General features: G+C 41.1%; 1 protein-coding gene and 1 long non-coding RNA gene across 3 annotated transcripts; one reads left to right on the plus strand and one right to left on the minus strand.

Annotated features, from left to right (window-relative positions):
- Positions 1-2,209: 2,209 nt before the first annotated feature.
- diras1b (DIRAS family, GTP-binding RAS-like 1b) lies at positions 2,210-15,847 on the plus strand. The gene is made up of 3 exons (XM_042388762.1): positions 2,210-2,322; positions 13,815-14,156; positions 15,514-15,847. Exons 2-3 carry the CDS (start codon positions 13,848-13,850, stop codon positions 15,799-15,801), a joined length of 597 nt encoding a protein of 198 aa, XP_042244696.1. The 5' UTR covers positions 2,210-2,322; positions 13,815-13,847; the 3' UTR covers positions 15,802-15,847.
- On the minus strand, positions 15,618-23,410 carry LOC121881119. 2 transcript variants are annotated; one of them, XR_006091704.1, is made up of 4 exons: positions 23,342-23,410; positions 20,564-20,700; positions 20,354-20,472; positions 15,618-15,702 (listed from the first exon to the last, which is right to left on the minus strand). It is a non-coding gene; the product is annotated as an uncharacterized LOC121881119 (long non-coding RNA). The 2 variants fall into 2 exon arrangements; XR_006091705.1 differs by having other exon boundaries at positions 15,634-15,702; positions 20,412-20,472.
- Positions 23,411-23,429: the final 19 nt, after the last annotated feature.

Consider the following 23,429-nt stretch of genomic DNA (forward strand, 5'->3'; position numbering starts at 1 on the left):
TAACAACTACTGGGTGGATTGAGACACAATTTGGTACATTTGACATTCATAGCCCCCAGAGAATAAATTCCACTGACTTTAATGACCCTCTGACTTTTCCTCCATTGCCACCAGCTGGTTGGCATTTTCAGTTTGTAGTGACATGTCTTGACGAATATTAGATGACTTACATTTTGTACAGATATCCATGGTGCCCAGAGGATAAATCCAAGTGATTTTGGTGATTCTCCTGACATCCTGACCTGCTGCTAGCGCCAGCAGCAGGTCAGAGTTTTCATATATCCTAGGAAATATCTCAACACATTATACTGGATGAATTGGCATGAAATTTTGTAGAAATATTCCTGGTTCCCAGATGATAAATCTTAATGACTATTCCTCAAGCCACCAGGAGGATGATATTTGTGAAATATTTCAGTCAAAACTAAATGTCTCAATTCAGAGTTTCCCTTGAATTGTAGTCACTGTTGATCTTTAAACTTTCCCATCAGTCTCAGCTGTCCTGTGTTTAGTGATAATCAAATGGTAACATGGCAGTAGACTCGCCTTGTTTTGAATCGTGAGTCTTCATTTGAGTCTCTTCTTCCCTCTTCATCCTAGTCCAAGCTGACTTTCCATCTGCATGTGCTTGCATAATCTTTTCTCCTGCCTTACCCTGCATTATGCTGCTCCTCCCTGATCTCATGCTCATTATCCCCCCTGACTAAAACAATCAATGCTACTTGTAATCACCATGTCTGTTTGTCTGACCATCACTGCCCAGTTTGCTACTTCGTGCAGTTCCTCGACTCACCGACAGAGGGGGACAAACACAAGGCTGTCTGGTTGGTGAGTCATACAGCGAGTCCGTCACGTACAGACAAACACAGCTCAAAACAAGGCCTGGTTTGACTCGACCAGAGGCCTTTAATAGCACCAGGGCGAAGCTTTATCACACTTAAGCCCTATTGATGATATTAATAACCGAAATTAATCAAATTCTCAAATTTTTGCCGGCATTGGCTGAGAATTCATTTGGGTCTCCTTACACTGGGCTGTTATATTCCGAACCTGTGATATCTTTCCTCCTTTCCACCCATTGCGTGTTTTTTTGCTCTATTATGTATGTATGTATGGTACAGTATGTAGCCTACACGTTTACTATTGTAATTCTGGCTCCAGGCTCTCTCCATGGTGCTGAAACAATATTAGGTCGCTGTCCGTGGTGCTGATCCTGGATCAGACAAGCAGAGATTTTTGGTGACTTCACACACGACCGTATTTATAAAACAAAACATTTATTTAAACATTTTAACTATGTCACTAGACCCTTTCTCTATAGCATCTGGTTGATGCAGTTTTAGGCCCGATTTAGTGTAAACTTTGTCTTTATGTCACCATTATTTATGTACGTACTTGATGTGGGTTTACCATGTGCTTTATTCGTTTTGGCAAGATGTCAGATGATTCATGATCTTTTTTTTGTTTAGTCTATAGTCGAAATTTCACTTTAGATTTAGCCTTCCTTTTATTTCTGCAGCTGTGGGCCAAAGTGGAAGTGGCATAAATCTCCCACGGCCCTGGAGATATCTGGTAACTACTACATACTTGACTGTGGCTGAAACATCGACAAAATCATTTGGAAAATGAAATGGGGCTCTGCTTGGGTTACATTTTTGACCGTGAATTTAATTCCATCAATTAGGCTACTTCAGTGTGGTTTGTTCCTCAGGGGCCATCAATATGAATATATATATATATATATATATATATATATATATATATATATATATATATATATATATATATATATATATATATGTATGTATATATATTACCTGCAGCTTTCTTAGATATTACAAATGTCATATGATTAGATTGTGGATTTACACGTGAATGTTAGGATTAGCTGACCTGTGCAGTTTGTTATTATTATGTAATTTTCTTTATTTTGTCCTTTTGTATTTGGATCCATAGGTCAAATTCCCACAGTTACATTCATCCGGGACATGAAAGGAGATCTTTTTTAGAGGAAGTCTGTTTTAAATAGCCTATCTTGTTGGCATCCAAACACAAGGAAGTGTATAAACTGAAAGAAAATCAAGTGTAGACAGAAAAGGGAGAGGGCATAGCACCTCCCACGTCCTATCTGCGAGAGAGAGAGAGAGAAAGAGAGAGAGAGAGAGAGAGAGAGAGAGAGAGAGTCTGCTGTGTTGGTGTTGGAAATCGGACGACATGAGCTCTACATGAACCACGTAAAATGCTTTAAGACGCTTTCGGCGTTTGTCTTTCATCCGTCTAAACCAAGGACAAGCCTGAAGCGGAGCTATACTTCACGACCAGGTAAAGATGCTGCTCATCCCCGCATCTTACATGGAGGTTAGATGTTGGTATTCAGTGGCGTAACCGCGGTCCTTCTGCTTGGCTGGCTGTTGTGCGCACACGATTCCCGCTGTTCACGTCCAATACTGGATGACAAATATCATTTTCTGTATTTATCTCGTTGCTGTTTATTTAAAATGCATCTACGCCGGCTTCTATCACGACTCACATTTGTGTTTGATAACCTCGGTCGTGTGGATTGTATGTAGCCTATGCCCGCACAGCCATATTGGCAGTCAGCAGGAGAGGGAGAGAGAGGGCAGAGATATGAGGGTGTCGGGATTATCATATTGCTTTGAGGAGTAAAGGGAGGTGGAGGAGGGGGGTGGGGGAGGGGGGTGCGATGGAAGGGAGGGGGGGGGGGGGGGGGCTGCGACTGCGAAATGATGGCACCGCTGCGAGATGGCGATCCTCTGGTATTTATGAATGAACCAAGCAGAGTAGGGTGGTCTGTAATGGCGTTGCGCACCAATCTGCGGACCGACGGCAAGCCCTCCTGCCACCCCTTGCTGACTACAGCCGAGGCGGAGACGCGCGTCAACATCAAACTATACACTAATAATGACGCCAGCGTGACGCATAAAGCCCGATTTCTGTGGCAAATGCCATGGTTAATCCTCCATCTGGATCTCCGTTTCTCCATGCTTCCTCCTCCTCCACGCCTGATGTGGTGTTTGTTTTGGCTCTCATTACAGGAGAGGAGAGCCATCATGACATGCAAAAGGAGTTGTGAATCATTCAGGCCCTCTCTATGTGTGTGCAAATGTATGTGACTCAACTTCCTGTATTCCTATATTGAACACTGCCAGTCATGGGTGTGTGTGTGTGTGTGTGTGGGGGGGGGGGGGGGGGGGGGGTTGCAGGGCTTGAGAGAAAAGAGGAGAGGAGAGATGCATGACAGTAAATCCTGCTGCGATTAAGCTTTAAAGTGTGCGGTTGAGAGTAGCAGAGATACAGACTGTATTAAAGCGTGCATGTGTTGGTCGAGCAGGAGGAGGAGGAGGAGGAGGAGGGTAAGTGGAAGTGTGGGGGAGTATCATGTCCTTCCTGCCTGCCTGTCCGTGTGTTTGTCTGTGTTGAATGGCCACAGCATGGTTGCATAAGAATATTTCTCTCTGCTAAGGCAGAACAAAGAAATGACTCAATGCATGGTAACAAGGAAAAAACACAGAGAGAGAAGATGATGCTGGTAATGGTGGTGACGTTTCTGATGATGTTAGAGATGAATATAGATGTGTTAGAATTGATGATGATTTTTTTGCTGGTGTTTTTTTAAGATAAGGGGCCAGCAAGAGCAAGCCGGGGCTGTGTGCACGCCTGCCGCCACAACAAGGTCATGATGGCCAGATGTTGAGAAAGATGTGAATTCTTCTGAGGATGTCTTTTATGTCTGTGGTGTGCTCTTAGAGCAGTTTTTGAGACCCAGAATGAGGCCAGAGAGATGAACAGAAATGCATAATTAGGGCTGTTTATGTGCAGTTTCTGAGATGGGTTTTTGGATTGTTTATTACTACAGATCAGATCTGGTTTATTACTACAGATCTATAAGATCTAAGAGGCTATTATTGCAGTGTCAACAGCAAGTTAAAATCTATCCAACAATGCTGCTTTTTGCCGTTTAATTTCTGCCACTGTCATCGACCTTGGCCATTAAAAATAATAATGTATTTGGCACAAAATAGAGGATTATAAAATGCTTTACAAAAAGCTAACATAAAACAATATGACAATAATCAAGTGAACAGTGCAGGGTGAAATAGCAAGATCGAAATGATGAAAAGTGACTAAAAATACAAACATACATATACAGATATACACACAAATACATAGATACAGAAACAGAAGATACATAAACATGCTGGTGACTCAAAGGTTTCTGGATGATCAAAAGTCAGACTGGGGCTAACAAATTAAAAAGCTTCTTCTTTTCCTTGTAAAACATGCGTGGTTAGAAGCGTGTGGTTGCACTGTTTGCCTTTCAATTAGTGAATGAACTATTCCTGGACGAATAAAGATAAAATATTCCACAAAAATGTATATAATGTCAGAGCCTTTTCTAGTCTATGTATGCATTTGAGCTTATTTATATTTATACCTAAAAGGTGGAGCATCCTTACTGTAAAGTAATTAGTAAAGAGACGTCTTAAGGAGGCTAATTTGATCCATTTCAGGTGTTGCTACAGAAAGTTTTTGATCCATGCTCGTGCTACATTGAGCCCATATTTGTGTTTTTGTGATTTATTTAAATTTTGACTCACTTAAAATGAGAAGGAAACAACTGACAATGCTGCAACAAGAACCAGTGAGCTGTGTTGAATTGTATAAAAAGAAATCTGACTTTTGTTGAACTACAATCTGGGCATTTTATTGGAAGTACTGGTCATAAGTAAATCTTACAGAGACTGAGTAGCAACCCCTCTGTGGCTTGGAGCGTCACAGGCAGCCTGGAGAGGGATTCCTTTGTTGTCTCTGCTTTTAACCATCTGTGTTGTTATCAGACCTGGATCAACTGGCATTACAAAAAAAAGCTGTGCCTGGTTGATCTCGCCTGTAGAAACCGATGGAGTTGATCCAAAACTACCAACCCTGTTTCCATCTGTCACTGCAAGCAGGTTTCTGCAACTCACTTCACCGGTCTGTAATTAGTGCTTCACTCAGGTCAGTGCCCACATAGCGTCTAAGAATAGGCTTTCTTGGGGAAAAAAATTTGAATACATTATGCTGTATTATCTCTGTTGGAAACTGAATTTTCCAATCCTGGTGTTTATAGCCAGGTGCCTCCTTGTTTCCCAGATTGCCAAGCCATGGTATTAGCAGGGTCTTACCGAGAGGCCAGACGGAGCAACCCAGGGTTCCCCAGGTCAAGCTAATACTCAGTACTAATACACACTCAAAAGCTAATTACATGGACATCTTACATCCAGTCCTGTTTAAAACTGCTGCATTGAAGCATGATTATCAGCATGATTAAGGTTACTGCGCAGAAGTTCTCCAGAGTGGGAATGAGAAACTAAAAATCTGCCTGAAGGGCAAATGTTTCCCCTCTTAAACTCTTGTTGAAAGCTAGAGGAATGTTTTTAGATGTAGACTCATGAACTGCTGTGTCCCACTGGCTATTTAGAAGTTTAAATGAAGCAGAAGGGAAGTTGGGATCATACTTACATTATATAAAAAATACATCAGCGGAAGTCATTTAAAGTGTATAAACTCATGTCCAGAGATTTGAACTTGCAAATTTCTATCCTCAATCTATTGTCTTTCTTTGGCTATTAGCAGGTGCTGCATATTCACTTTTGTATTTTGTAGTAGTATTTTGTCACTGAATTTTTGCTTAATTTCATATTTTAACATTAACTTAATGATCAGTTTACAGTCAGACTAACCAGCTTCCCACTGGACGATTACTGTGCTCCTTTATGATCTTCCCTTGTTGCCACTTTTTAAATACCCATCTCTATGACCAACAACAAGCACAGGGGCTAACAAGCTAAATGCTAATGATGGCAAATATTTGGACTTGTTTGGTTCATTCTGTGGAATGTTAAAGTGTTGAAGTGTTCCTGTATATTTCTGACACCTACTGGTTTTGGAAAGAGTTTCATTTTGTTTGTGCAGAATTTTCGACTATGACATCTCCACACTTCTCCCAGCACTATTTCGCAAATCCACCAGCTCAGCACAGTTTCAGCCTGCTTTAAATGACTCCAACTAGTGAGAAAATTAAGAAACCCCAAATGTTTCATTACCTTTTCCAAAATGATAGTTGGTTCAGCCCAAACTTTAGATATATTGTAGGTTTGACATGGTTAAAGATCTATAGATCAGGAGCATGAGAAATTGCTACGACCCTTGGCTTTATGAAATACTTTAAAAAACAAAAACAAATGACAAATCTAAAAGATGTTTATCCTTGCAAAAAAAGCCTTTTGTAAAAAGGTTTTTGACATTCTGGAGCACCGAGGTTTTCACCAAGAATGCTGGTTTTACATTATCTTATGTGTTTTCAATATGACATAAATTGTTGCAAATAACAGGTTACTAAAAATAATACATTTTTTCATCAATTATATAAAAAAAATATATACTTTTTCCTGGATGATAAGCATTTTTTAGATTAGTAAATCCATTTTTGAAAGTATTTCATGAAGCCAACAGTTGTAGCATTTCCTTATGCTACTGATTATTTACATCACATTGCCAGTATTTCTACTCTATATCTGTATTGTGCTGGGTTAGGAGAGTGGCAGCAGTGGCCAAAATGTAGTAGGTTTGTGACCTCGAGGTCGTCAGTTTGATCCCCACACCATCAGGGCAAATCTGAGCTTGGAAAGTGAAAAAAACAGCACTTGCCCTTCCCTCTTTGCCCCCACTGAGCTGCCCTTGACCAAGACCTTTAACTCTAACTGCTTCCGTGGCCAGTAGGTCACACTGTTGTTATACTGGGCAGCTATCCCAAAGCCAACTTTAGTTTTTTTAACAGTCTTGATCATTCAGGGTAAATCTTAACTGTGCACAGCTCACGGGTGTTCTCACAAAGTAGCGCTCAAGGGAAATGTCTTCTTGGTGTATTTCTGCTGCAAAACCTTCTAGTTCAAGTGAAATATGATGTTGTGAGTATCAATAGACAGATAAATTTCATCTTTCCTGTTTGTGTGTCTGGCTTCTGCTGATATTCCCCTGCCACAGTGTTAGTGTCCATGCATGCTGAGTCAATGGGATGTGCGTGGAGTATCAGAGGGCTTCAGCGTGCATCAGGAGCTGCTGTTGTCTTATAGGGAGACCGCTGGTAACTTAAGTCCTGGGATTCCCAGGACTGGGAATTGGGTCAATGCAGAGCAGGCCAGGAGCACAGAGGAGGTTAAGCCCAATGATTAGCTACTAAGCCAAGACCACAGTGCTGCATCTCTTGTACAGTCTAAGACACGTACTCCACGCACATAGGGCGATGTATGCTCAATCACAGTATAGATTGACACTGATGAGTAGCATACACACCCATAGTCTCACGCACAGCCTTCAAAGTCCACAAGCATACACACAGGTATTGAAGGAAATAGGTATTGGCAAAAGAAGGTATATACACAGGTATACATGTGTATTTTCTCACACATATACATTCACAGTTTGGTTTAAACTTAATTTTGATGTTTCTATGCTCATGTTGATTAATGTATTAATTAAACTTTTTATCGGCCAGTTTCGTATAAAAACATACATATTTCAGATGCACTTGTAGCTGCGAATGGTTTATTTATATATTCATAGTTTGTAAATTGCACTGTACCGTGTTTCTAACTCATAAGTCCTATTTTTCAGGGATTTTGATACCTTAAAGCTGCTTTCAGTTCATTGTTTTGTTTTCACAGCCCGCCCTCGTTCGCACTCTTTGGTTCACAGCAGGCAGTTGTTTTCATCAAAAAGCTCTGATAAACCAACTGTAGGCTACATACACTGAATCAAACGGCAGACAAAGTTAGCGACTATAGCTGATGAACACAGTGGAGCATTCAGCAGCTAAAGACCCAGTTACTTCCCTTAGTGGTGACCAAAACAACGGCAACTGTTTGCTACAACAACTTTATAAGGTGATAATATTTCAATGTTGTGTTTATATTTTTATGCACTGCCTTCAAGTTGCCAAAAAACCAATTAGTGCATGTTTAACTTAACATTCTCCCACATTGGCTGATTTTAAAAATGCATTGTCACTTGATCGTAGCTCTTCTCTGAGTCTCTGAAAAGCAGAGATTTTGAAGGTGGGAGGTTTTCATCCAAGAACAGCAAAAGAACCAGAGTAAAGATTTATTAGTGGGGTCTAAAAGTTGCAAAGAAGCACTTTTTCAGTAGCAGTAATATAAATATAAAATATTCATATCCTAAGAGAAAAATCCAGAGAGTGTGGGACTTTTCCTAAAGCTCACATCTCTCAATGTGTATCTAACTACCAGTAACCATATTTAACAGCTTTTGAAACACTTGACAAAACTAGTGGAAGAGTCACACAACACTGTACAGTCCATATTCAATAGAGAAGATCAATTATTCTGATAGATTATGAACATATTTTTATAGATTCAGCTCAGATGGATATGAAAGGTGTTTCCTCTCTTCAGATCATGACCTTCCAACAGGCAAACATAAAACTATTATCTGTTCTCTTTAATAAAGATGATGGAGTAACTTATTCATAAATCTTAAATTAACTACCAACAGATTATCAAGATAAACCCGTATGTGTGTCCTGTTTTCTGTGAGTTTTCCATGTGTGTTTTGTTAGCAGGTGCGAACGCAGCGAAGCAGCAGTGTCACTGAATGTGTGAGACTGAATTAAAGTTTATAAATTGGACCTCTACATTCTGCTCAGACCTAATGAAAATGCCCGAGTCTAAAAATTGCTCTCACTCTGCCTCATGAAAAACGCAGATTCATTCCTCTGGTAAAAACACACACACACACACACACACACTTTTGAGCAGGCCTGAGCTGATGTGTGCACAGAGAAGAAGAAGAGAATCTTCTGCTTGACTGCACAGACACAAACACACATCACACACACACACACACACACACACACATGTTCATTCACTAACTGTGCAGCCGCAGAAACTTCAGACATTGTGGTGTGTGTGTGTGTGTGTATGTGGTCAGAAGAGCATCGCTCACAGTCACTGAGCCTGACAGGATATTTCAGCAAAACCTTGCACCCAAAATCTGTTGATCCTGTAAAACCCTCATCGCCAAATAGCCGTGTATCCGCAGCATTCCAGTATCCGCGGCTTGATTAAAACCCTTTTTCCACAAGATACCATGGGACCGCTTTGTGGGTGTCTATTTAATCACGCTCTTGATCTGTTGAATGGCATTGTGTTTGATGTTGGTTAATGTGCTTCCTTTGTGCCGCTGCGTAAGTGGCTCTCTTGAGGGAAATTATGTGCATATTTTCGCTAAAGGTGACATTTCCTTGCTTGCTCTGTGAAATAAACGAGTGGAGAAAGCTGCGTTGCATCTTTTTTTTTTCTGACTGAGAGGAGAGGAGGCCTGTTTGGTCTGTGCCAAAGCTATCTACTAATGGAGTTTGGCTGCACTGCCACAGATGCATTTATAGTATACCATTAATTCATTAAGGAGCTGCAGTCCTCTCATTTCAAATAAAACAAGAGAAGAGGATGGGGAAACGGAGAAAGACAGCTTGCATTTTGGAGGAGTGTCATTAATCTCAGAAGCTTCGTGTCAAGGACAAATGGCGAAGGAGCGGAAGTACAGTGTGTGTGTGTGTGTGTGTGTGTGTGTGTGTGTGTGCATGCTTTCATGTGTATGTGTGTCACTGTGAGGTTGCACCTGTGTGTGCAGTTATAGCTGCTGACAGAGGGAGGGAGACAGCTAATTTTAGTTCAGGTGAAAGAAGGGAGGGGGCGGAGGGAAGGTTTTGATGAGCAGCATCATTGTCACGGATCTGAATTCCCCATCCGTTGAAACAACAGGCACCGAGGCAGGATGACAGACTGACAGGGACCAGACAGACGACCCCATCGACCAAAACCGCAGTGGCCTTAGTTTATTGATCAAAAAGCATTGAGACCTGGGGAGTGAGAGAGTAGGAGACAGAAACAGGGAGCAGGTCAAAGAAAAACATTTTCGAGATGCATAAATTAACAGAGATGGCAGACAAAGAGGAATAAGTGAAAACTGTATTTTTTGAGCATATCAGTGTCACAATATCAGCTTTGAAACACAACACTGGTTTCAATACCATATTATGTCTAATCCACATAGATTAGTTGTCAAATCGGTATTTTTATGACCTTATTCCTTGCTGTACAACTGTCAAATTATCAAGAGAATAGATGTATTGTGGTCCAGCTCAATTCAAGCATTGCATAAAGTCAGTTTTTAGACCTTTTTCTCTGAAAACAGCTGACCGCTGCATCTGTTAACGACCTGAACCAAATCAGAAAAGTCTGCAAGCTGAAAAACCAAAACTATGAGCTGGTGGACACTAAAATGCTCCTTGGAGCTGAGAACTACAGAGTTTGGTCATAATTCTCTGAGTTCATCTCTATGAGTGACCTCTTTCACAATCACATAGTCATTTTATCCACTGTTGATATGAAAATATTGATTACAGCAGCTTTAATGTGTACAATGTTATCATAACCAGCAGAAGTGATGGCCAACACTGTAAAGATAAGTTGTGATAAACTACTGTGAGGTAGGCATGTCTCAAAAGCTTAGTCTGGTTTGGCTTTTAGAAATGTATCAGTGCGTCCCTGTTGTACATGTCCTTGTCTTTGTGTGTTTGTATTGTCTCATTCTGACCTGACATAAAGCAAGCTGAAGCAGAAATCACTTTGTTCATCTCTGGCAACTCAGACCAGGATTCTTAACAGTGACTGAGAGCCTGATTAAAGCCAAAAGTTTGAGGCAATGCAGATGAGCAATGTTGCTTGCAACTGTGACTAACAGTTTTGTCTCAAAGGGATGTTGCTCATCATAACGAACGCTTTAACCCTCTTGGTTTTTGCACATTTGATTGACTGCACAGGATCTCATTTCCGCAGCCTTAAAAACTCAGTCTGTAATTCCTGCAAAGAGAAATGCTTTGATCGTCTTGAAGCTTAAGCATCCATCTCAAAATTTAAGCTTCAATCACACTGGAAAATCATGTTTATAGGCAACATTTAGACAGATTCTTGACAGTGTCCTCCACTATTTTAAAAAATGCAGAGTGTATCATCACTCAGGGGCACCAGAGAGCCATTAAACAAGATTTTCAGCTTTGCCAGACCAGAGTAAAACAGTTAACAGTCTGCAGGCATATGAGCTGAAGACACAGGCGTACCTGTAAATTAAACTGTGGTTGTGTGTTCAGCATGGATATAAAACACTCTTATATGTCACCCAGACTTACAGCTATAGATTGACCATAAAGCTCAAGAGGCACTCCCCGAATCCCCATTTATTTTGAACTCCTTGACTGATATTATCTAGAACCAGGCAATGCAATTACAGGGGCCCTGCCATCAATAGTGGGTTCCAGCAGTGCAAGCATGACAGAAATCCACTTATTCCATCTAGTATTGATGTCAATTTACTGTTTCATTACAGCCAGAGCTTAGAGAGCTGCACATGATCACAACTGAAGGAGTATCTTATTATGGGACCTTAAAGCAAGTTTAGAACCGCAGCAGATAAATAATGCAACAGATACAATGCGTAATCATGAACAGACGCTCTGCAGACACACAAGCACTTACAAAGATAGCAATAAGATTATGCGTGAGGACTTTGTTCAGATGCATACTGTATGAGCTGCAGCAGGTAATATTAAGACTGAGGATTTGTAGAAAGTCTTTCAGTGTGCAGTGATGCGGCTGACTACTAACCAGGGTTATTATAGCTTTGGATTTCTTAGTTTTTCAATGTATAGTATGGAATTTTTTGCTGCAGTTAAAGTTTTAGTTTAGTTTTATCTATGTTTAATCTCCAATATGTATAACTATGATCTTGTTTTAATTCCCCAAATTTCCAGGAGTGATAATTGAAAGGTATGACACTAGATGTGCACTGGTGGTATTTTGTACAACAAACCATAAATCATACATGATTTCTGAATTACCTAACTGCATTTTTATAGTTAGTCTTTAAAGGAATAGTTCAACATTTTGGGAAATACACTTATTTGCCTTCTTGCCGAGGGTCAAGTTATAAGATGCCACTTTCATGTTGGTGCCATGAGGTTGTGGGGCGACTCCAGGTAGTCACTGTGCCCAGCAATAAGAAGTCAAGCATGATGGTTTTCATGTTGATTAAACAAACAGGATATAACATGTTAACCAGTAAACTTTAGAGGTGCTGGTAGGCAGATTTTGTGACCTTTGGTGACAGCCATGCTAGCCTTTTCCCCCTCTTTTCAGCCTTGATACTAAGCTAACTAACGGCTTCTGGCTATAGCTCCATATTTGCCACATGAGAGTGGTATCAATCTTCTTATATAACTCTCAGCAAGAAAACTGAGAAAATTGACATTCCCAAAATGTCAATCTATTTATCTTTATGCTATCTTTAGTTTTACTGGAAAACATATCACATACGCAGATTGTCTTTCACATCTAGTTTTCATCTTTTGTTTTTTGGGCGTACAATAATAGCCTGTCCTTGCTACTTCAGAAACCAATATATTCCATCAGAATTGTTTTCCCACATGAGAACTGGAGGGGCTAAGTCCAACAATTTCTGTAACTTTTCAAAATCGACAGTCTGACATTCACACCCACTTCAAACAATGATCAGTCAAGCATGCAGAGGTGAAAAACTTGTCAATGTCTGGACCTCTCTCTCTCTCTAGCTCTCTTTTTTACTTCTTTCCTTTATTTCTTTTTGTTTGTACAACCGAGTACAACACTATGAATGCCTTCCAGGAGAAACTGTCTGGAAATGCTCGCCACTATCCCCACATTTAAACAATTCTCACGTCTTCCCCTAAGACAACTGACTTTTCACTCCTTCTCAGAGTGTGGTCGCTCAGAACAGCTATAAACACTTTTGCCTTCCAGTGACACCTTGTTCAAACTATTTCTTTCCAAGCAGAACCTGACCCTTACACTTCTACTATGTCTGGATCTACACCAAATTGAAACATAGCAGAGATGCAGTATTTTGAATCAGTTTTAGTCAATGTTTATTTGCACAACCAACAAAATATGATCTGTTGTTTGTTTAGGAGCTGACAAAGTCATACAGTGCATTCAAGATAAGTATAATGTGAGGACACAATATGATGCACATGCAACCTCAGGTAGTATAATACAGTATTGCTTTTTTTTGGCATTTTTGCCAAACAATTTTGCTATTTGAAAGTTGAAACTGCAAAGAGACGAGAAACAGGAGTAGAGAGATGGATATGTCATACAACAAAGGTCTGCAGCCAGAATTGCTGTATTCGATTGCATTATACTCTACAAGGGTTCATGTTCTTGTGTCTACCCCTTGTAGGCCTTGACGTTATTCTACTAAAATGCAAGGACTCTCTATCTCTTCCAGGCTGTGCTGCACTTGCTGAAGTTGATAAATGAGGAAACGCTGAAATGTTTTTGGGGTTGAAACTGAGAAACTGTGACTCTGCGAGAGGTATTGATTAGGGAAATGTCTGCGTCAGGTGAAACACTTGGAGCCTCACCAACCTCATCCCCTCTAATTTGTAATCTGGCTCATAGTCAGACCACGAGGAGAAGACAGAGTGCTTTTCCACTGGCCTGAGGTCGAGTCCCGCCAGCACATCCCTTCCTGATCTTCCTTCTGCTTTGTATCTGCTGCCTCTGTACTGTTAAAGAAACTCTGGGAGGGAGAAGACTGCTCATTTGCTAAAATATCTGTATCTATATTTTCTCCCACTCTTCCCCACCCTCTCTTCTCCCCCTGCTTTCTCCCCATGCTCCCAACCTGATACATCATAGGTGTAACACTGTCTTAAGCCTGAGGGTGGCAGAATGCCGGAGCAGAGCAACGACTATCGTGTGGTGGTGTTCGGGGCTGGGGGAGTGGGGAAGAGCTCCCTGGTCCTGCGCTTCGTGAAGGGCACCTTCAGGGACACCTACATCCCCACAGTGGAGGACACCTACCGCCAGGTGATCAGCTGTGATAAGAGCGTGTGCACCTTGCAGATCACCGACACCACAGGGAGTCACCAGTTCCCGGCTATGCAGCGCCTGTCCATCTCCAAAGGCCACGCCTTCATCCTGGTCTACTCCATCACAAGCAAACAGTCCCTGGAGGAGCTCAAACCCATTTATCAACAGGTGGGGAGAGCTGGTGTGATTATGTGTGTGTGTTTGTGGATGGCTGGGTTGATTATAGGTAAGTTTGTAGTGTAAAGAGGGAGGTTGGGGTCATAGGTGTATTTATATATGTTTGGAGGTCTGTTGATTGGAGTGTTTTTGTACCTACAGTTTGTGTGATATATGATCTAAATGCTACTGCATTACTCTTTCAGCTGAGTGAGGTTCATACAGCATGTTGGCAACTTTAGGCTTGTCATTTCAACCATCCATCAAGCAAAAAATATATAGCTGGATGCAACATTACTTCTCTGTGGACTATAAAAACCAGCAAAGCATTAAAAGCATGTAAGTGCATCAAGAACCTTAGTGGATTAAAATAAAGCTCCAGCGTGCTGAAGTGTCCTTGAGCAGGACTTTAACAATCTTCTGACTGTAGGGATTCTCCTTTGTAGTTATCCGGCACTTTAGGAAAGTATTTTCCTTACAGAGGCCCGCTTAAGAAGTATATTATCATTGATATGACAACATTTATAAAGGGGTTATAGGTTCTAATGTCCTTATCAGCAAAACATTTATTAATGCTTTATAGATGGGTACAATCTCTAGGGATAACTTTTGGGTTGTCAGGTTGTGAATTTAGTTGGTGAATATCCTTCTCATTGCTTTGTTACTTTGGAGGACCAAAGTAACATTTAAAACACTGCAGACTTAATGACAGCAGAAAAAACAGTAAGTTATTATTAAAAAGTCATACATTTCTCACTTTATAATAAGTCATTATGTCTGCAGGTATAAATGTTAGTTATTAAATGCATTCTGCTACAATAATCCAATAAGTGTGAAGCTGAATATTAAGAAGTTGTTAATACATTAATTTTGGTCTGGATGCTCTCTGTCTTTTTCCCAGATGGTAAGTCAATCTGTTCATTGGAGGCATCCCCCTGATAAATTAAAGCACTTGCTAAAGAGTCAAAGCAAAGTCATGACGGAGGAGGATAAACACCAACCAAATAGATTTTTTACAATCTGACACTCCAAAGGTTCTTATTAGACATGGTTTATGTCTCATCTATTCAGAATGAATAACCAATTTATTATTAAAGCCATTGTATACAACTTAAACCTATCATAAACTGACTTTAGAAAGTGGTTCCATTACTACTCATGCTCACTTTACACCTTTCATGTGCAACACAACTAACACTGAATGCAAGAAAAAATGTATTACTTTAAAATGTTACTTCAAAAATCAGAGATCACAGCAATTTTTATTACACTCGTTTCATGCTTATCTCAAAAATTAACATTTTTGGTTTGATTTATGTTTACCAACTTTGCAGCCAGAGCATAACCATATTTTCCTCCCCTTCTCCAGGTCCTGGCCATTAAGGGCAATGTCGAGGCAATCCCCATCATGCTTGTTGGCAACAAGAGCGACGAGACCCAGCGGGAGGTGGAGACCAAGGACGGGGAGGCTCAGGCCAATCAGTGGAAGTGCGCCTTCATGGAGACGTCGGCCAAGACCAACCACAATGTAACCGAGCTCTTCCAGGAGCTCCTCAACCTGGACAAGAAGAGGAACATGAGCCTCAACATCGACGGCAAGCGCTCAGGGAAGCAGTCCCGCGCAGAGAGACTGAAGGGCAAATGCAGCGTGATGTAAAGCCGAATGCAAGAGAGGAGGAGAGGGGAGGTGGAGGTGAGAGAGAGAGAGAGAGAGAGAAAGAGAGAGAGAGAAAGAAAGAAAGAGAGGTAAAGGAGGAAGACGAGGGAAGAGAGACTTACTAAAACGTATCACTCAGAGCAAAATGTCTGGAAAGCAACGGGAATCTCATCATCCACATTCCTCCTCCGTTTGACTGGTGCATTCGCAAACACAACTCGACAGTTATTTTAAAAAGAAAAAAACATACAGGAAACATACAGGATTTGAGTTCGGAGCATACACCCATGTGCTAAAGGAGAGACGGCTGAGTGTTAAGGAGAGTAGGGGGACTGAATATCGATAAGCAAGTGTGTCACAGTTGGATTCCATGGAGAGGAAATGGTGTGGACGTGGACTTTTTGCATCATCCAAACCTGACCAAGGAGCTCATCAAGACCTTGGACTGCAATAAAGACCACAGACGCTACAGCACTCCTTGAAAAAGACTGAAAGTTACAGCAAAACATTTAGTATCCTCTCTCACTTCTACGCCCATTCTCCCTCCCTCCCAGTTCAGCTCACACCCTGAACACCCCCCCCACATCCCAGCACCCTCATCCTTATCATACCCCCTATTATAACAAATATAGAGAAACATAATGTATATGTAACAGAGTTGACAAAGTTAATGAAGCTCACTCATCTGGTAGAAACACTATTTTATGAGACTAAGGTGTCTGTCATGCTAGCGAGCACAGGACTCGACGGTTTGAGACTGCTAGCATACACGACATATTTAAAAGGAAGTTAAAACATACGACCCAGCCACATGCCAGAGTCGCTCCTGAGGACTCTGATGTATATAAACATGGGATATTCAAATATATTCCATCTAGTCTCTTCACACATCCAACAAAATAGGGTGAAGTTTACTCCAAGGTTTAGATTTGTGACTAGAGAACAAATTCACCCATTTTCTCATCATAATCATTCCTCCTAAAATATAAAAAAAGTCCCCTCTCTACCTTTACGAAGCTGTCATTATATTCAAACTCATCTTTGAATCCTCAGCTGAAGTGGAGAAGCATCCAGCAGCAGGGTATGCACACACACTACTGATACGACGCAACAATCCTTTTAAGACTCTCATGTAGTGTAGAATAACTGTGGATGAATGCAAGCCAGACTCTCATCGAAACATGAAACAGAAATACAAGTCTGCCTTGTCTACGGGGATGATACACTTGGATAATCATTGCCAAGCCGGTAAGACAAAAAAAGTGAACTCGGATGATTTTTGGGTTTCTGAGGTTGAGAATGTCAGTTTGCTTTGGCACTTTTCACGTGAAGGTTTTCTTATTTTTTTGCCTTGTTTTTCTTGTTTGTTTGCTTTATGATGCTCTTTAAATTCATGTAAAGTCAAAAACCCCCACTGCAAAACAAAAAGCACACAGAGAAAAAAAAAAACAAAAAAAAAAAAAAAAAAACAGATGGATGTAAATTTCTCCATGCAGATTATTCAGTGCGACCTGAATCAGTAATTCTGTTTCCTCTTTGGTTGGTTTGGTCACATTACCTCTCATACATTACACTCATCCAGGCATCGGTAAACAGGAAACAGAATGGGTCACACACAAACACATATACACACACATACACACACACACACACACACACACAGCATGCGCGCAGATCAACCTCGAATGCATTCATGCAAGTGTCAAAAAAAAATAAAAAATTGCCACACACACACACACATAGCTGTGATCTGAGTATCACTGTTGACTGATTACATGAAGACAAACAGGGCTCACTCAGCCTAAATGCCCTCACATTGCACTTTATATCATAAACACACACACAACTGTAATTTGCCATGTTTTTGCCTACATTATGTGTTAATTATCTCCACTTAACACCGAATATCCTCCTGGAGCCATTAAATAGCTCTACGTCCAAAGTGCATACACCCTTTTTTCACGCAGGAGCTCTGAATATTGTACACAGTGTACACAGGACAGCCAAAAGCACAATACTTTTTTACCGACATATCTATCTGTAAATTTTTTTTTGTGTATGTGTGTTTCTTCTTTGTATATTTTTGTCCTTCTTTGTGTCTTCTTTGTGCGATTTTCATCTTTTTACATTCATTCACCAGTCCTGAACATGGAGGAGCAATCGCATCATGATCACAGGTAGCTCTCGGTCTCTAGATGTAGATGTACAACGTCGAATCTACGTATGTTTTAATGGCACAATGAGGTTGTGGTTCTGCTGAGCAACAGGGTATCGTGATGTGAGAGGACGGCTATGGTCGTGAAGTGTGTAAATGTGACCCCCACGGGATCGTAGGGTAGTACAGTAGAACGCCGCAAAAGAGGAGGGTCGGATTATTTGTCCCGTTTTCTCCATCTCTCAGGCGGGTTTTAACAACAATTCAGGTGGATGATATTCTGCTCCTGTACTGTTAAACCTAAAGACACAGAACAGATGATGCCCCCTTTTAACCATGTGTCTACAGTATCTCTCTGGAAGAAATAAAAAAAAAAAAAAAGCACAGCAACTGTTCTCGTTAGCGCTCTCTGTCTCCTTCTCTGTCTTTATGTGTGCAGCAGAATCAACAACTGGGCACTTTAGGGTGACATTTTACTTGAAGACTTGCTTATTAATCAGCAATGCCTCGTTTATAAGCGCCATGTAAAATGTCCCTCCTTGCATTATTCATGCCCACAGACCCACATATTTCAAATGTCTAGTTAGTGTAAATAAACATATGGTACTTCAAAGAAATGTTTATAAGAGCTTCAAGTAAGATGTTACCCATGTAAAGAAATACTGTACCCACTGTCTTTCTGGGAAGTCCTTTGTAACCAGGAAATGTTGTTACAGTAGGAGGTTCGATGTTGCTATGTACTGTAATATACAGCTTATTAATGATGCTCATGATATATTGTATTTGACACATCCACTCTTCAGATCTATCAATCAGATAATACTAGCAAAATGTGAATATGTAACTAAAGGTGCCACTCCATGGCTGTTATACTTTTCTTTTATTTTTGAATGAATCCGTTGTTATCGATGTGTTGTATTTTGCACTAATGTGAGGTCCTGTTAAACTCAAAAGATTTGCATTGTAAACGTACCCTTTACCTGTTAGATGCCAGGGATGCTCACTTGTACTCTCTCGTTTTTGTTTTGTTTTTTTCTTTCCATCTGTTTCTGACATTTCAAAAACAAGACATGTGGAACGCATCTTATAGTTTTTGAAACTGTTTGTTTTAGCCAATTTAGATGCCAGATGGATGGAGCGATCCCTGTAATGTACAACCTACCTGATGTGGTCATCTGAGGGTTAAAAAGCTAAAAAAAAAAAAAGATGTGTAATAATAAAAATAATCAACTGTCAGACCCAGTTCTGGTCTGATGTGATGTGTAGCTACCGCTGCATAAATATCAGCTTGACACGTCTGGTTGCTTCATGCAACGCCAGATTGTGAGCGCATGTTTGTGCAATCTGTTGTTCTCACTGACGTCTACAGGAGACTGTCGCTGTTCATGTTCCTTCGTGAAATATGATACAGCAGGGAGGAAAAAACAATGAGACAGCGTGTGAGAGCAGTACGGACAACACGCTGGAGCAAGGGAGGGAGCTGTGCTATGAATAGAAATAGTGTGAAAATATGGAGTAGGAACAGCGCTAACCATGGCCTATACAGGATTGAAATGTGCTTGCATGTGGGAGACTGAGAAAAGAAGATGGCGTGCATGGGAGTGTGTGAGTGTCCGTCGAGTTTCTGGGCTGTGTGAGTTAAACGCTGGCATGAATCAGGACAGACACCTCTGCCCCCGTCCTCCCATGGCTTGTCTCATCTCATTCATCAGTTTAGCATATTCACTGCTGCTGTCTATGTGTGTGTGTGTGTGTGTGTGTGTGCGTACCGTGAGTTCATCCATGGATGTGCGCTTTCAACCACCTATTTGCTTTCTTTCGCTCTGGCCTGCACGAGTGCACGTGTGTGTGTGTTTGTGCATGTTTGTCTGCTGTTTGTTCGTACCATCTTATGAAGTGTCTGTCAGATGTTTGAAGCTTTCCTGTGGCGGATGCCTACACATTCTGCATGAGTCATCAAACACACTCCTATACACACACACACACACAAACACACACATTCAAGCATATATAACACAGGCATGGAGGCAAAATAGACAGACTGCATGCCCTCAGCTGCATACACACACCCTTATACACACATATTACATTCACACAGGCCTCGTCAGTGAAACCTCATTCGTTCATTGGCTGCTTTTCTGCTCTGCACTGTTGTCCTTCTCCATAAAATCAGCCATCTGCCTCTTTCTGCCTTCTTTCACGTTCATCCCTCCGATTTCTGTTTTGTTGTGTTTGTGAGTCAGTTGTACTTGAACAGACCGAAGGCCGACCCTGCTCACATCTGATTGTAGATAGTTGTAAATAGTTTTCAAAGGACTAAATATTTCAGAGATGAGAGAAGAGAGGAGAATGAGTTCGCGCAGAGTAAAGGATGCTGTGGTGGGAAGGTGCTGTCACCTGCGTTTTCCTCTTTACAGGCAAAAGGGTCCAATCAGAAGCAACACAGTAAAAGTACCTCACAAGAGAGCGACTTGATGCTTTGGGATTTCCCCTCAAAATATGCTGTAATTTTTTTCCTGCAAGAAAAACAACAAATTGACTTCAAAGGTGGAGATCTACAGTGATGGCAATTTTCCCAGATTTGGCTTAGGAACAGCAAAAGTTCACCTCAGTTGTTTGCCATCATTGAGGTAACAGGGTATTCACTGGTCATGTTGCTGAAGAGTCTCTTGTACAGCAAAGGGAAGGGAGCACGGTTCACATGTGTTCTTCCATAGCAGGATGGGAAACATGGCCCTGTGACACTGAAACGAAGGGCAGTCAGTTAGAATCTCAATATACTGGAAAGGTTTCTAAGTCTATCTAAGGTTTGTTCCATAAACTCATTTCTACCAACGAGGGCAGGTTACAGTCCTGTCAAGTCGAGCTTTGTGTCAGAGGATCTGAAGGAAATCAGTGCTGGGCGATGAACGGAAACGGAAATTGCTCCCACTGACCCCGTTAACCTCTCCGGCTCACTTTTGCCGCCCCCACCCCCCTTTACAGTACATCTGGTCTGATTGCCTCAGATCCTCACAAGCTGTTTCTACAGACAGGGGGGCGTAAAGCGGGGGCATAAAGACTTTGTGGGTAATGTAGTCTGGTACTATCCTGTCGCTCTGGCCCTTCATTCCTGCATGGTCCCTATTGGTGTTCCAGCCAGCATGAGAACAAGGACACAAACTGTGAATCATCTTTGTATTTTTTAAATAAATTCCTCAGCAGCATTTATGGCTTCGGTTTTGCAAATGGTTTATTTCTTTTTAGCACTTATTGTTTTTTGTAAATGATTCTGTTGGTTTGGGGTTTTTTTCTGTTGGGACTTTTTTTTTAATTTAACTAATTATGATGTATAGATATTTATTCTAGCAATAGTCTTCCTATTAAGATATACTGTGCTGATGCATCCTCTGAATAACTGAAAATAACATATATATATATATAGATGATAATAATAATCAAATCTGCAAAATGATTTTCCTAATAAAAATGTGAACTGAGGAGTGTTTCCTGTCTTTTTGATTTTGTACTTCTTGCTTGCAACTTCTATATGATGACTCGACCTCACCTGTGCATTGCAAAAAGAGGTTTTAATGATGACAATGTCAGTCGGTCCTCAACTTTGGTCCGGACTAAAAAATCTCAACTTTGATGCATTGCTATAAAATTTTGTCCAAACATTTACGTACCTCAGAGGATCAATCCTGATGACTTTTGATTATTCCCTGACTTTTCCTCTAGCACCACCAGCTGGTTAACATTGTTTGCTTTTAGTTAAAGTCCCCCTTTTCTCAAAAAAAATGTCTTTTGCTTATTGTTACTTCACTTGGACGTTTGAGCTTCACTGTGCAGAATGATGTGCGTTTAGAAGTTAACACTAGAAGACGGTTTTCACATTCTTCCGCTGAAGGAGGAAAGTTACTTTGTGCTCACCGAAAATCTGAGTTTAAGGCGTTTACCTTCAACCTTTGGAATATCTCAACATCTACTGATGGATTGATCCCCGTACTTTTCCTCTGACGCCACCAACAGGTCTTCATTTCATTTTTTCCAATACTTTGGTTTAGAGCTGCAATGATTAGTCGATTGAGAGAAAATTAAATCGGTAACTACTTTGATAATCAAATAGGCCTGATTGTTTTAGTCATTTTTTAAACAAAAATGCTAAATATTTGCAGGTTGCAGCTTCTTAAATGTATATCCTTACATCTAAGAATGGCTTCCTGTGTCATACATGATAGTAAAATGAATATCTTTTGATTTTGGACTGTTGATCAGATAAAACAAGACATTTGAAGACGTCATTGTGCTCTCTAAGAAATTATAAAGGTCAAATAAAGAGAAAAAAATCAGATTAATTGATAATGAAAATAACTGTTAGTTGCAGCCGTACTTTGGTTTATGACTAATAACGTTAGACTACCTGCAAAACTCATGAAATTGTGTTTAGTGCCAATTAGCAAACGGCTGTAGACTCTCACGGCTCTTTTCTCATAGCTGAATTCACTCTGCAAAGAAAACCCACTCCTCCTTTCTCTCTCGCTTCTCTCCTCTTAACTTTCTAACATCTGCTTGGGGATGCTGTGCCCAGCATGGTTGCTATGGAGACGGTGTGACGTTGACGACGGTTGTCGCATCAGAGTGTGGTGTGACCCTGGTGGGGACAGAGATGCGTTACGACAGGCAGAGGTCTCCCATGCTGCTGCTGCTGCTGCTGCTGCTGATGCTGCTGCTGGACAACGCGGAGAGACGGCAACCCCTCCGCTGGATCTTAATGAGATAATCTTCTCGTCCACAAACACGTGTGCTTCTAGACATGTGGGAAAGACTGTGCAGCCTTATAGGTCAAATATAAGCCTACCAGCGCGCACATGACAGCTCAGACAAAAAAATAAAAAAGGTGTGTGTAGGAGGTGGGGGGGTGGGGGGGGGGGGTCACCTCTGTCAGCCTGAGAGCATCTTTTAGTCGTGACTCATGGGCTTCCACAGTTTAAAAAATGAAGCGCTCTCTCTGCTGTAATCCACTGTAACCCACTCCCTTCCTCAACACGTGAGGAAGGGAGGGTGGGAAAGTGGGAAAGGGAAGAGATGCAAGTGAGATGAGAGATGAAGGAGGGTGAGGAGGAGAGTCGAAAGGTGAGGAAATGAAAGAGAAATGTATAGGCATCAGCATAATTCACACATCAGTGGAAATGAGGCCAATGCGGTAGCTACTCTCTCTCTCTCTATCTCTCTCTCTATGAGTTATAAATAGATCTCCTGTGGTTATAATAAGCAGCTAGAAAAAAGGTTTCCATAAAGCCATGAAGAAGACATAGCTGAAGACTGGATACACCTCCATCTCTGCCAGCAATGGCCCAAAAACAAAGATACTGTGTAAAAATATAAGCCTTAGCCTTAGCCTACACATTAAACCTTTGTCCCCTTCGGCCTCCCAGCTGCCAATAATCATGCAGCAGCAGATGCAGCACGTTTAGCTCCGTGTGGAGGAGTG

Source organism: Thunnus maccoyii, chromosome 16 (assembly GCF_910596095.1).
Source record: "Thunnus maccoyii chromosome 16, fThuMac1.1, whole genome shotgun sequence".
Lineage (NCBI taxonomy): Eukaryota > Metazoa > Chordata > Actinopteri > Scombriformes > Scombridae > Thunnus > Thunnus maccoyii.

Bases quoted from the DNA above. Each gene is read 5' to 3' on its own strand.
- diras1b (XM_042388762.1), top strand. From the start codon at position 13,848: ATGCCGGAGCAGAGCAACGACTATCGTGTGGTGGTGTTCGGGGCTGGG. The intron at 14,157-15,513 runs GTGGGGAGAGCT...CCCCTTCTCCAG, and splicing joins TCAAACCCATTTATCAACAG to GTCCTGGCCATTAAGGGCAA.